This window comes from Pituophis catenifer, unplaced genomic scaffold (assembly GCF_029215685.1).
Source record: "Pituophis catenifer annectens isolate HBS135680 unplaced genomic scaffold, rPitCat1.0.hap2 SCAF_6, whole genome shotgun sequence".
Classification (NCBI taxonomy): Eukaryota; Metazoa; Chordata; class Lepidosauria; order Squamata; family Colubridae; genus Pituophis; species Pituophis catenifer.
In genome coordinates, this window is record NW_027256886.1 from 39,448,720 (window position 1) to 39,463,546 (window position 14,827).

The 14,827-nt window shown below is 37.8% G+C and overlaps 1 protein-coding gene across 17 annotated transcripts in view; it reads left to right on the forward strand.

Annotated features, from left to right (window-relative positions):
* The first annotated feature begins 10,053 nt into the window (after nucleotides 1-10,053).
* Nucleotides 10,054-14,827, forward strand: part of KIF1A (kinesin family member 1A) — an 85,897-nt gene continuing 81,123 nt past the window's right edge. For all 17 annotated transcript variants that reach the window (XM_070945646.1, XM_070945651.1, XM_070945652.1 and 14 more), the window contains exon 1: nucleotides 10,054-10,159. In XM_070945646.1, coding sequence (XP_070801747.1) covers nucleotides 10,054-10,159 — 106 coding nt within the window. The remainder of the gene's footprint in view (nucleotides 10,160-14,827) is intronic.

Consider the following 14,827-nt stretch of genomic DNA (forward strand, 5'->3'; position numbering starts at 1 on the left):
GTTGTTGGGTTTGGTGGTGGTTAATTCTTCTTTGAGAGAGTAGGTGGTCCCACAATCAATTAAGGAAGTGATGGTGCTCCCCCTTCTCAAGAAGCCATTGATAGAGCCACTCATGCGGACATTTATCATTTACTTTCCAGAGTAGGTGGATCATCTATGTTTCTAGAGAAGTGGTCATGAAGCATTTTAGAGCATGCTGAAAGAGTATTATCTGGACTTCTTTCAGTCAGATTTCAGACCTGAGTATGGGACTGAAACAGCATTGATTAAAAACTCTGGTGGAAGTGAGGTGTGGGTGGTATAGTACATCCATCTTGGCTCTGTTTGACCACTCAGCAGCAATCATGATATTCTTCTGGACAAGCTTTGGGATTAAGAGTGGGCAACACTGGGTTGTGTTGTTTCTCTTCATTCCATCAAAGCCAATTCCAGTTTGCATTTTTGACAGTGAAAGAGGTGTAGCCTGCAGCCCCTGCTTTTCAGATGCCTCAGGGCTCAACACTATCTAAACTTCTGTTTAAAATCCACATGAAACCACTGAGTGAAGTCATTTGCCTGTATGCGGATGATATCCATCTTTTACATCTCTACCCTGGGATGTGGAGATTGTTTTAGTGTCTGGAGATTGTGAGTTTTGGATGGGGAAGAACTGGCTTCAGCTTAATATAACAAAACCAATTGGCTCTGGGTTTTAGAACCAGATTGGTTTTTCTCTCCCCAGATTGGGGAGGTGGCAATGTGGCTCTGGGAACTTTCTGTAGCCTTTACCAGGTGTAGATTGGGCACTATCCCAATCAGAATTGGTGTGCAGTTTGGGGGTGTGCAACAGATGGTAGTTATGGCTAGGATGACTTTTTGCACAGCTTCATATTTATGCCAATTGTGTTCTTTCTTGGACAAGGAAGCTCTTTTCACGGTCACTCATATCTTAGTCATCTCTCAATGGTCTGTATGTGAGGTTTGTCCTTGAAAATCATCCAGAGCTACAGCTGGTTTAAAATATTGTGGCAAGGGCACTTTTGACTAGTGGATCCTCGGATGTTTCTGGGTACAATTCAGGGTGCTGGTGGTCAGCTATAAAGCCCTTCATGGCATTGAACTGGGTTATTTCTAGAATCACTTCTCCCTAATTATTTCTATTTATTAAATTCAACAGAATAGGCATGTTATCTGGTGGGACCAGGAAAAGAGCCTTTTCTGTCATTATGGTCTTCCGGGTGCACTTCAAGATGTTGGTGACCACCTTTAAAGCGCTCCATGGCTTAGGGCCGGGGTATCTGCGAGACCGCCTTCTGCCGCCAATAGCCTCCCACTGACCGGTTCGCTCGCACAGAGAGGGCCTCCTCAGGGTGCCGTTGGCCAGACAGTGCCGGTTGGCGACCCCCAGGGGGAGAGCCTTCTCTGTGGCAGCACCTGCCCTCTGGAATGACCTACCCCCTGAGATACGCACGATATCAGACCTCCGGACTTTTCGTCGGGCCCTGAAAACACACTTATTCCATCTAGCCGGGCTGGCTTGATCCCATCCTCTCAGTTTTAATTGAATTCGGTTTTAATTGGGTTGTTTTAAATCTTGGGCCGAAATTATTTAATTGTTTTTTAAACTGTTTTTAAATTTTATATGCAAGGTTTTATTTCGGCTGTACACCGCCCTGAGTCCCGCAGGAGAAGGGCGGTATAGAAATAAAATAAAAATAAAAAAATAAAAATAAAATAAATTATGCTTGCCCTATGATCATCATACACATTCCTCCCTGAGCAGACTGATACTGTCCCTGAAGGCCTTTCACAAAACTTTGAAGGCATGTCCGTGTCCCCAGGCTTGGGGGTCAGATAATCATTTAGTCTATGTGAGATCAATCATGGCTCATTTGGGTTCTTTTACCTTGTTTGACAGTTGTGTATTTTATTTTTAATCTTGTGTTTTTAACTGTTTTTAGCTGCTTAAGAGTCACCATAGTGAAATGAATGGCCATATGAATATATAGATAAATAGAAATAAATAAATATTGCAGTGTATCATGTTATGTATATTATGTAGAAACTGCTTTGGTTAGTTTTTGTGATAACTTAAACTTCAAGACTTAAAATATTTCTTCATTTCAAATAATATTGCCTTTTGAGTTTGGTTTAGTTTTTTTACAGTGGGAAATTTCCAGATGTGCTATAGTTTTTAGCATTTCTGGCCAGCAATATTTGGTGGGAGTTGTGATTGGCACTTCTGGAGGACACCCAAGTTGTTAAAACTGGCCAACATTTGTAACTTTTACTTCACTTAACCATAGCAACTTGGTATAGACAAAGGAATGAATAAGTAGCAATGTTGAATGGAGTAAAATCTGAATTATGCAGCCAAAGATTAGTTAGGTTACAGTATCATACTTCCTCTATAGTTGCAAATTGATTTCTTAATGAGCATTTACTGAATATAGGATGCTATCTCTTTTCTCTTTTCTATTATTTCTGTAAACAAAACAGAAAAAAGACTGAAGAGCTATTGTAAAGCAACAACAATAAGGAAGACTTTGGCAAGGGGTGGGGGGAGCAGAAAATCGAGAAAGGAGCCAGCCCATCCTTCTTCTTCAGTTATGGCTCTGGCTCCAAGTCACCCACATCGAATCAGGCATCTTCAAAACCTCAGCAGAATTCAACAGTCTACAAAGTTTCACTCACTCTAAAAACTTTCTGGTGAAATAATAGCTTTGCTGATTGGGCAATATAGATAGAAAATAATGGATGTAATTAGGATCTGTATAGATAGTATTCTTTTAACTTGTCTGCTTTTGGTCTGGTTATGTTGTTGGATGTTTTGAGAGGGTAAGATTTTTATTCTTCTTTTTATTTTATTCTTAGCAAATAGAATGATGTTACTCTGCCCAGTGCAGTGATATGTGCTCATTGAGCAGCAACTTTGAAAGTGATGTTACTCAGCATAGAAAGGATCAGTTAACACAAATTCCCTCCAGAAATTGTTTGCTTAGATATGTTGCTGAACTCTATCTCCCATCATCCTTCATTATAGGCCAAGCCAACTGGGCGTTGGAGTTGGAGTTCAACAACCTATGGAGGGCTACAGATTAACCTTGTGCTCCCATGGTAAAACATTGATATCAATCCCAACTTATTTTCCACATTAATTCATTACGTCCAATAATGGAAGCATCTTGCCCCAAAATGATTCCAGTTTCAGTATTTGTTTTGCAAGCAAACTGAAGATACCCAAAATATCGTAGCTGTGCAGTGATCCTATTTAAGGTTGCAGCTAGATTGGAAAGATAAATCTTTAAATCCCTCCCCAAATACTCTTTCTGTGTGTTAGAATCCCTTTTAAGAAAACAAAATTAAAAGGTCTGGGTGACATTTGCAGAGGAGAATCATTGGAAATTATGACTTCATGACAACCTTTCAGGGATACAGAGGATGTTATCATATCCCACCCCTCCTGTTCAAATGGCTAAACAATGTCAGTTCCTTAAGTCTCTCTTCATGGGACGAGTACTTCATTCCTAATTATCAGTATTGCCCTTCTCACAATCCTTTTTAGTTTGCCTTAATCTTTCTATCTCTTTTCAGGCAAACTTGCACTTGCAGGTATCTAATTGATCTGCCAAAGACATGTAGATACATAATTATTTTTCATTTTATTGCAACATATTTGGACATAACCACTGTAATGGTTTTTTCCCCTTTTTAAACAATGCATGATGTTTAGATGGTGCAGTATACTGGATAGCCTAAATAATAACTGCATTGTTCAGAGCTTAATCTTCCACAACAACCTTAAAAAGTAATTCAGTTTTTTAGTACAAAATTAAAACATATTCCTGATCAGAAGTCTATGAATGTGTGATCTTTATTGGTATAGTTGAAACATTTAGCAATATAGCATTTTACTTCTGCAAAAATCTGTTTACTCAAGGCTGATGATTGAAAAGTTAATAATCCACTTGTGCTTATCGCTTATTCTGGGCAGTTCTACGGTATCTCCATTTCCACTTCATTTCCCATACCGTCCCCAAACAGTTTAAAGTATACCTTAATAATCATTACTTTTGCCAACCTCAAAACATATAAACTGCAGAGAATACCATGAACCAAACAATGCTCATCCTCCAACTGACCAATAGGAGAGTATAAAATAATGTAATCCATTTAGTCCCTCAAGTTTTTTTTAGTCTTGGAGTAACTCCCTCCCCACCCCAAAAACGAAACCCTCAATCACCTCATTCCACACAAATGGGAAACAAAACTATTAGTACCTGCCAATCTCTGTACGTTTGTCTGGCAGTTTGCAAAAAAACCCTGAGAAGTTCATAGCTACCAACCTACCATTCTTACAGTAAGTTGCCTTATAAAACTTTGATGAGTTTTGAAGATGAAGTATTAGTGTATCAGCAATTTTGCAAGTTGATGCTTTCCCTGATAGATGTTCCATCAAATGAATATTTTGGATGGCAATGGTAGATTTCCAAATCTTTCTATGTGAATGTGATTCACATTCTGTAGGGCTTAATTTATGGACAGGCACTTTAAAATAAACCATGCTAGACTAATTCAGTAATAAGAGCATAACTTTCCATCAGTTTAGTGATACCTGTAGGGTGGAACAATGGAGGTCTAAAATCACTTCTCACACCTTGACTCTGCCTCCTACTTCTTGGAATCACAGTAATGACTTCCAGCATCTATCTTCTAGGTAGTATCACACCTGGTGTCCTTCCCCACAACTCCGGCAGGTCAGAGAAATTAGAGGTTCCAATCCTTGTGCGACCCTCTTGCAATTACTGTGTAAAAGTGAAAATAAAGTAAAAGTTATAGCACCACTTACAGATCATATAATATCTGAGATTTGTGACTAGAGTTATCAATCTTTCTCCCTTTGAGCAATTTTACATGGTATACACAAAATAAAACTTTATTAAAAAGACAAAACTAGAAAAACTCCTTCTAGCTTTACATTTTAGAATGTAGGTAATCTGTGTTAAAAATCTCAATTACTATGCTGTTCTAATTTGAAGAGCTAGCAACTGGAAATTAAAGAAACAAGGAAAGGATCCAATGGACCACATAAAAGTAAATATCACAAACCACAAGATGATACTGATCTGCTATCAATGAAGATAAAAGAACAAGTTGCTTGAACATATGATTCACACTGACAGAAAAATACAATATTTTTAAATTATGCAGAGATATAAAAATAATTGCAGCACTAATAAAATAAAGATTAAATTTAGTGCAGTTGTACTGTATGTACTGTACATATTATTTTTTATCCAGTCCTTTTGGATCAGATTTCAACCCACTTTTCACATTTCAATTACTTTTTGTTCTTCTGGAAGTTCTAAGATTTAATCTGGGGCTGATTTAATCTTTGCTCTTTTCTGTTCCCAAATCCATTTCTTCCTTGTCTCCCTTCTCCTGGAGTTTTGCTTACATTTTTCCAAAGAAATAAAACTTCATCTTCTTAGAAAAAGAGAAGTTGAAGGCCTTTTGCTTATACTTACCCATGTTTTGAGCAAAATGTTGGAGATATATCCTACATTTAGTTCCAGCATTGGGTAGGGTTTGATTAGATACCCTAAAAAACCTTCATCTCTTATGATTCTGTGGATCAGGAACAGTATGAAAGCAACCCAAATTTCTAGACAGTTATGATTTCTCCAAAATAGTTGAAAAGATATTGTATAGTTTATAGTAGTAGATACATATATTGGCTGATCTGAAAGTTAGTCCTTCTACGGTCAAATATAAAGAACCTGATACTAAATTAGGTTCTTGCCAAAATAAAGAACAGATGGGAATTGTATCTCCTGCCTAAAAGACATTTATTGATGGACTTTTAAGCACAGGAGAAAGAAGTGCAGCAAATTGGAACACCAAGTATTATAAATACTTGCAGAGTTGCAGTAGCTGTAATTCTTTTGTAATGGCTTCACTGTTTTGCTACAATAAATCTACTTTTCTGAATGTTCATGACCTAGGTAATATATTATTGCAATGCTTTGCCTTGACAGCCAAGAGAAGCATGACAGCTGTGTCTTGACTGTAATATTATTTTATATTACCTACATTCTTTCTTGTCCTAATTTGGCTGAATGCTGAATAGCAATACAAGTTCCACACAGTTTCTATTAAGCACATTAATCCACCAACCAGTGGGAATTTCATAGTATGGATATCCATATTCAGATTATTTTCCCTCTCTGTTCAGATCACAGTAATAATTTTAAGCATTTATGCAAGTGTATGTGTTCTTGTGAAAAAAATATATTTTATATTTGAGAGTGCTAGAAATGCTAGAAATATATAGGGTTCTTTTCACCTTGCTGAGTTGTCTACTTTAATACCAAAGTACAATTTTTTTTTAACAATGAAAGTTGCTACTGTTCGCAATGAAATTGGTAAGCACAGGATTTATGATTACAACTATGATTACAGCTATGGGGCATTAATGCACAAGTAAATGTCAGGTTGCCAATTTATAATGCTTTATAAATAATGTTCATTTGCAGATCTGTACACACAGAGGAAATTCTTCTTGCACTGTGATTTAAAAAGTAAGGAGTTGTAAAGAACTATATGGAACTACCATCAGGGTGGTTAAACCCTGATTTAAATCATGATTTAAATCACTAGTAAAAAGGCTTGATTTAAATCAACTTGATTTAAATCATAATTTTTAAAGAGCAACTGTTATCTCTGTCCTGCAGTGGCTCCTCTGACCCACTGTTGACTCACTAACAGTCCCATTCACTTTAATGGGATGGCTGGTAATGCGGCAGTGACACAACAAGGTGAGGGATGTGGCAGGCAACAGGTAAGTGGATGCCCGCTAACAGGAGCTGTCATGATGGTTCTGAAATGACAGATGATCTTTAATATTATATTTATAAGCTGCTTAGAAGGTTTCACTTTCATTTTTACTGCTTGCCCTTCCTCCTCACACTTAGAGCTTGGAGCCTAGAAGCATTTCTCTTCAAACAATCATACAGTTTATAGTAAACATAGATTTGCAAAATAGTGGGATAAAGGAATATTCCTGAACTTTGTTTTATGATTTATCTCATGGTTACTGTGAAATTTTGTGAATGCATCAATGCAGTGCATGTTATCTCAGCTTGCAGAGCTTGGATTCATTGACTGAGGTTACAAAAAATGTAAATATTGCAGAATATACAGCCTCATGCTACATAACTAAGCTCCATTTCATGCTGAATAAACTAAATTATTAATGTATCTTAAATAGTAAACTATCTTTAGATAGATTTTTTTACTCCAAAAGCATTTTATTAAAATAAATTTGATAAAAATAAAAAAATCCAATTTTTAATTTTTTTAAAAAAAAAATCATTGATTTTTATCCACCCTGACTACCATAGTTTCAAATGAAGTTTCCGTATGTGAAGAATCTGAAAAGTAGATACTAATGTTCTAAAAAGTATTGACCCAAATGGGTGTTCAGGAAGGAATGGTGAACAGACAGGAGTAAAAAAAAAAAAAAAACCCATGAACTAAGTCATCCCTCCAAAAGAGTGGAAACGAAGTGCTGTGGATTCCGGAATCTTCCGAGACCTGCACTTCTGTTCTCAGTCCTCATGACTAAACATATTAATCTTCTAAAGAAAAAAATGATTGAAAAGATGATACAATGTGGCCTAGTGACTAAAGGATGATGACAGTATCTGGTAATGATCCATTAATATTAAAAGGTCTGCCTGGAAACAGCTATTGATTCTGCAGCACAGATATCTTGGTTGTTCCCTATGGAATCTTCCTTTTTTCCCCTCTTAAACTTCCTAGCTTCCACAGAAGATGCTGGATGTGACTAAACTGAGTGCTCACTTAATTATTCATATTGAAAACAAGTCTGGAGGTGGGCCTTGGAGGCTTAGCTCAGTTATTCAGATATGCAGGGAAGGCAGGCTTTCTTTGATTTTATGCCAGCTTTTGTAAAAGGCATCAAAAATATAAAAGGGGAAAAAAAGACTTGAATGTTGTGGTCTTCCTTTTGAGCAGTCTTATATAATTCTGGAATGTTATGACCTCTCCCTGGCCAACATTAGGGAGAATTCAAGTTTGCATTTTTAAAAACTAAATAATTATCAGAAAGATGGGCAGAATTGGTTATTGTTCCTTATAGAAAGAGAATATCCACATAGACTCTGCTCCTCAAAAGAAAAATACATGACAGAAACACTTTCTGCCTTCTTGTTTGCACAGCTACAGAGGACATAAAGCAATGGCTGCTGTTTTCCAGTGACGTCTTTGTCAATAACCTTTGTGCTTTGTTCAAGCAGCTGTCAGACCAACTTTTTTGGAGGCCCCTAAAGCTGTTCCGCCTGTCATTTATTGTTGTTCTCTTCCCCGCCCCACTCGCCCTCTGTCCAGTTGCTGGTCCATGGCTAGTCAAAAAATACTGAGGCTCTCTCTAGAAAACTGGGTCATGGGGACATCTGCAAAGTAACTAGTACCACAGAGACTCTTATTAAATATTCCCTACTAAAGTAAATGTTGCAATATGATTCATCAGTTTTGTTATGGACATTTTGCTTTTCAACTGCCAGAATGTAATGTAATGTATCCTACATTACAAAGTGCATTGGTAATAGATTTTATTAGTTCTCATACTTTAGGAAATTCTAATGTTCTCCACCTCTTTTGAGACTGCAGCTCAGAATTCCAACCCCATAATCAGAAAAGGGCCAGATTGGTTAACAATCCTTGCAACTGCACTCATACCTTTGGAGGGCACTAGGGAAGGCATAAATATGTGAATCTTTCATATATTTAATATATGAGAACACAAACAGTGGGACCCTCCCACACATACAGTAGCACTGGCAATTTTGCAGAGATTCTGGAAACATTTTGGGATGTTTTGGATAGGCAGATATTTGAAGACAATTTATTACTAATTGGCAGGCAAATATATATATATCGTTAATAATTTCACTAAAGTTTTAAATTTTAATGAGGGTATTGACCATAGTTTATTGAGTAAACCACCATTGGCTATATTCATGCAACACTGGGTGTCTTTGGGCCAGTCAGTCTCTCTCTGCCCAGATTGTTGTTGTGGGGAAAATAGGAGGAGGAAGGTATGTTGGATATATCCAATATCTCAGAGCCTGCCACAAAGAAGAGGGAGTCAGGCTATTCTCCAAAGTACCCGAGGGAAGAACAAGAAGCAAAGGGTGGAAACTAATCAAGGAGAGAAGCAACTTAGAACTAAGGAGAAATTTCCTGACAGTTAGAACAATTAATCAGTGGAACAACTTGCCTCCAGAAGTTGTGAATGCTCCAACACTGGAAGTTTTTAAGAAGAAATTAGATAACGATTTGTCCGAAGTGGTGTAGGGTTTCCCTGCCTAGGCAGGGGGGTGGACTAGAAGACCTGCAAAGTCCCTTCCAACTCTATTATTCTATTCTATTCATATGTTCACCGACTTGGGTTGTTTGTAAAAATAATAAAGTTGGGATACAAATAAATAAAAATAAACATGCTTAACCAAAATTATACAAACCATATTATGGCTTAATGCACTGTGTAAATCAGTCCTTTACCTCCTGATTATGCAACATTAATTTGAAAGAGGGAATTAAAAGAAATAAAGTTAACTGGTGGTCATTTATAAAAGTAGTAGAAATGTAATATTTCTTTTGAGTGGGCGGCCCCTTATGCATGCCTACCGGATAAAATTTTCATATAATTATCTTTATTTCTGTAAGTACCAATGACTTGTTGCAATCTTTTGAAATTACTCATTGTTTGGAATTCTCTCTGGTTGGCTTTATTAGGGTGAGTTTCCCACCACACTTAATAGGCTTGTATTTTGCTTTAATCAAGAAGTTTGAATAGCTTACATTCCAATCCACAATAAGAAAGATAGAACAATCATAAGAACAATTTGAACAATACAATAAATCATCATGCTTGAGGACAGGTTGAGCTTCAAGAGACATTCTTTCTTAACACCTTTTTAATTCCTTCCTAGGACATTTTAAGGAGTAAAATCCTAACAAGAGGATAAAAATCTGCAGTTCACCAGGATGGCAGGAGCCTCAGTAAAAGTGGCAGTGCGGGTGCGTCCTTTCAATTCCCGAGAAATGAGCAAGGATTCCAAATGCATCATACAAATGACAGGAAACACCACAAGTGAGTAACTTCTCCGTCATTTTCTACTAGGTACTTCAAATTGCATTTGAGCCTCTTTTCTTCTGTTTGTGATTAATATTAATCAAAGAGGGGATGTGAAAGAGTTTAGTTAAAGAGATTTTGTAATTTACTATACAGATAGTAATTCAATCTTTTATAAAGCTAAACATTGCTTTACCAAGCATTGTCCTGTGGGGAAAATATGTAACTATTTTGATATGGTTGTTTCCATGATACCATTTCCTAATAATGGCAGGAAGTTGGATCAAATAGGAATCTGAAGCCTTTTTCTGCTTCATGTAGAGACAGTTCTAACTGTAACATTATACAGTGCTCAGGCATAATTTTGAATAATTGTATTTTCTAAGTAGAACAGAATGATCAGGTTTACTCTGCAATATTTGAAGAGAGAGATGGGGTAGAAGAGTGATGGCGAACCTTTTAGACACCAAGTGCCCAAACTGTGCACACGCATGCCCAAACTGAAAGTTGCATGTGTGCGCATGCATGCATGCATGAACGGACATGCACGCATGCGCAGCAGAGACCCAAAGACCAGCTGGCCGGTGGAAGGTGGAAGGCATATACCAACACCGGCAGTGCAGCAAGAAGTAAGATCTTTTTCTTTCGTGAGCTTCTGTTTTGTCGATTGCAGGGAAACAGAAGGTCACAAAAGAAACGCCATGGAGTTTTGACCTGGGCCGACAGTGCACGTGCCAGCAGAGAGGGCTCTTTGTGCCACTTCTGGCACACGTACCATAGGTTCACCATCACGGGGTAGAAACTCCAATTTCCTGGACAGTAATTGGGAAGTTGTTGAAAATGAACCATTCTCCTTTGAGCTGGACATTTTCCATTTGGCAAGCATAATGTTGCAAGGTCATTTAGAGTTTTCCTCCAGCCTCTATATTAATCAGTTAATTAAACATCAGCATTGGCATTAATATTGACACTAAATAATCGCTATTAAGGTAAACCATAAAATCCATCCAAATTTGATAATTGCAGTTCCAGCTTCTGAAGTCTTGCTACTTTAACTTTATTTTTTTTCTAATATGACAATTAAAGAGGCCTTATTAATCCATAACTCAATTGTTACATTCTGTAGAGTTTTCCAAGGTTGCACAATTATTAATTTGACTGCTGTAATTAAATAATCAATTCCTGATTGTAAAGCTCATTATCTGGTCCTCTAAATAAATGTAACAAGCTTAACTCTGGAGAGCATTTGGTTCTTTGTTTGGTGATAATACTTGTTTCCCCAAAAATTCTTCCTCTCCCCAACCAGACATAGAAGAAGTAGGACAGGGCAGAAGAGTTGTGGGGTTCTTGATTTCTCAGTAAACCTCTTAAAATAATATATTTTTAAGACAATCTACAGTGTTGTTCCTGGCATCTGCAGACTGTGTTAACCCCGCAGACTGTGTTAACCACACAGACTGCTGACTGCAAAACCTTTTCCCCCCTGCAGGACAAAGGCATCTAAAGCAGAGGAAAATAGTCGTTAATTCTTTCTGCTAGATACCCTTCCTTTTTGTAGTTTAACGGGCTTGCGGTTCTGTATTGAATAGGAATCGTCCACCATGGCTGTGGAGCATAATTGAAATAAAAAAATGGGTACAGGAAGAAGTACATCCTTGCATTGGTGGAGGCAAGACTAGGGAATGTCAGCACTGCAAATGCAAAGCTTTGTATGATTAATCTGCCAGCAGCCTGCATCATAAACTGCTCCTAGTCACAACTCCACACGTACATAATAAGTGGCTAAGGTACTTTGTGTTGGTAAAAAAAACATTTTCTCCTTGCCCAGCTGAATTTCAGCTGCTCAGTTATTTTAGTGTATTTTATTAAATTAGAAGTAAAAGGAGTAAAAGGACCCTAAGAGGCAGATTGCTCACGTTTTCACCCTTACAGTGCCCAGACTTCATATAAGATTGACTGCTATTTGTGGAATCTACTATAGCCCAGTTTCCAGATAACTTTCAAAATTCTCTAATTTTTTAAAATTTTGGATCCCTGTTTCTTAGTAGGTAACTGTGGGCCATAGCGTTTGCTCAGCTTCTGATTCTGCCATTACTCCTTTATTCTAATGTTAGGCTATTCTTAATGCTATTTTCCTTTCTGTCACAAAGTGCCAGCTGTTATAATGGTATACTCCTAAAACCTTTTTATGCCCATGATGGTTTCTTTTGATTGAACGTCTAGGTTTTATGGCCAAGTTTCAGTCACAAGCTATGGCTTCTCAGATCTTCTTCTTTCCCTCTCTCTTCTCCCAGCTGCTGTAGGGACTGGACTTTTAGGCGTATTGTATAACAGATAGGAGTGGAGGCTGATAGAAACAGGGAAATAAACAATTGAAGAAATTCTAGATTCATTTGTCTGCTTATCTGGCAGTTTTGAAGGGACAATAGAAATCTCTAGATTGTGGCCTGGCAACCCTATGCAGAGATTTATAAAGAAATATGATTACTCGGTATTAGGCTGTGCTTAATATTAACTAGAGAGGACTATTAAAAGTGTTTATCTGGTAGTGTGCTTTTACTATGGAAGTTATCACCAATTTTGTTTACTGCAAGCAAGCAATATTAGGAAACTGGAAAATAACTTCTATTATTTAGGGAGAATGAAGAGTATATCTGTCTTGCAATTGGGATATGGAAACACAGAAAATACAAAAGCTGGAAGTAAAATCAGGAAACAAACAAACAATCAAGTAAATATACTGTTCAACAAACACTGAATCAAATAATTATCTACATATTAGAAATGTTCCATCTAGAAATGATTACTCTAGATCTGAGACAGAATGGAGTGTTGATATCAATAACAACCGTATTTGCTTTGTGCCTATACAAGCCTTGGTAGAACTTAAGCAGAGAGTATAGGATTGGTATGGGATTTAGACATTCAGATAGGTAGGGACAAACTTTCCCATTTCCCCTACAGATTAATTGCTCTTTGCCCTTAGATATTTCCAAATGACTTCTATAAGATTCTGTGTGTCCCACATAGAAAAGTCTTCTCCCTAGCTCATATACTGTAAATGATCTTCCTGCTAAAATGACAGCTGATCAATATGCCAAACTTCTATGTGAAGGACAAGTATGTATTTGCTGAAACATAGAGGTTGAGCTCCTTCTGAAGTGCCCACTATACTCTCTTTGGTGTTCAAAGTTAATATACCCCCTTTGAGCCTGATATTCTATTCATGGAGATTGAGGTATCCTTACAATACAACCTATTTCAAAGGCAGTAGCAGAATTTTTTTCTACAGCCTTAACTTTGCCTGCAGAGACCAGGCTATGAGACCCTCTAGCTTAAATTGAGCCTTCAGAAACCATTGGGATTATTGCTGGTATACCACTTTTCCTGTTGCCAAACATCATCTCTGCTTCTGTTTTCCATTGCCAGCTTAGTGGTGGAGATCCCAAAGATTATGGTCCTTGGTGACTGTAACTTGCCTGGCAATGTTGAATCTGTGCTGGCTCATGAGTTCATGGCCTCCATGGCAACCAGGGACCAGTCACAAATGATCAAAGGTCCAATGCTGTCTGTGTGCTGATTTGGGGTGATTTTGGTTTTCCAAAGATCTCTGGGAGATGAAATACTAAAAGCAATGACTGTAGTGTTCTTGGAGAAAGACAAGAGTGAATCTGATTCAACATCTGGGCTTATGTCATTGCAATAAGGCTAGTGAGATTTTGCTATTGCTCCACCTTATTGTGTCAGTTGATAGCCATTCCTTACTAGTGGGATTAAGCACAGGATCATCTAGAGGGCTGTAGTGAGGAATATGAATGCTGACAGAGTCACTCAAATGTGGTCCAAGTCCAAGTGAGTTGTCCAGGGCCCAGTCTTGTGATATTATCTGAGCTTGAGTCTGAAACACCCATGGAAGTGGTCAAGGTCCTTATATTTGTTAGTTTGGGCATCTTTTTGTTAGATCCTGGTCCCTTATGGATTATTAAGGCAGTCCAGAAGATGACCATAGGGTGGGTTCATGCAGTGGTTTCATTCTCTTTGAGAGATGGTGTAATTCCACTTGTAGGAGGCAGTGGTATGACTTTTCTTCAAGAGGTCATCTTTGAATCCTTCTGTGTTGGATAATTGTCAGCCAGCTTCCAATCTTTCCTTTTTGGGGAAAATTATAGAAACAGTGGTTGGACAACAGCTACAGAGGATCTCAGAAGAAATGTATTATATGAACCAGTTTCAGTCTGGTTTCAGACCGGGTACAGAATGGAAACAGTGCTAGATCTGATTGTTGATGACTTTGGTTGATCACCTTCTTGATGGTTGATGATCTATCAGCAGCTTTTGATGTTGTCAACCATAATACCCTTCTAAACTGGTTGTGGGGGGATTGTGGGGTTTAGGAGTAAGAGCCACTTGCTCTAATGGTTCACATCGTTCCTCAGCAATTGGTTGAACTCAGTGTTGACTCAGGGGATAGAATAACTCCATGGCCTTTCACACAAGGGGTATCCTAGAGCTCTATGTCCTATTCTGTTTAACACCTATATGAAATTCTGGGCATGGTCATCTGCTAGTTTAGGACTCAGTATCATCAGTATAATGATCATGTCCAGCTCTATAGCTCAACATCGAACTGCACAGATGAAGCTGTTGATATGTTGACTAATTCAGAATGGGATGGAGGTTGTTCAG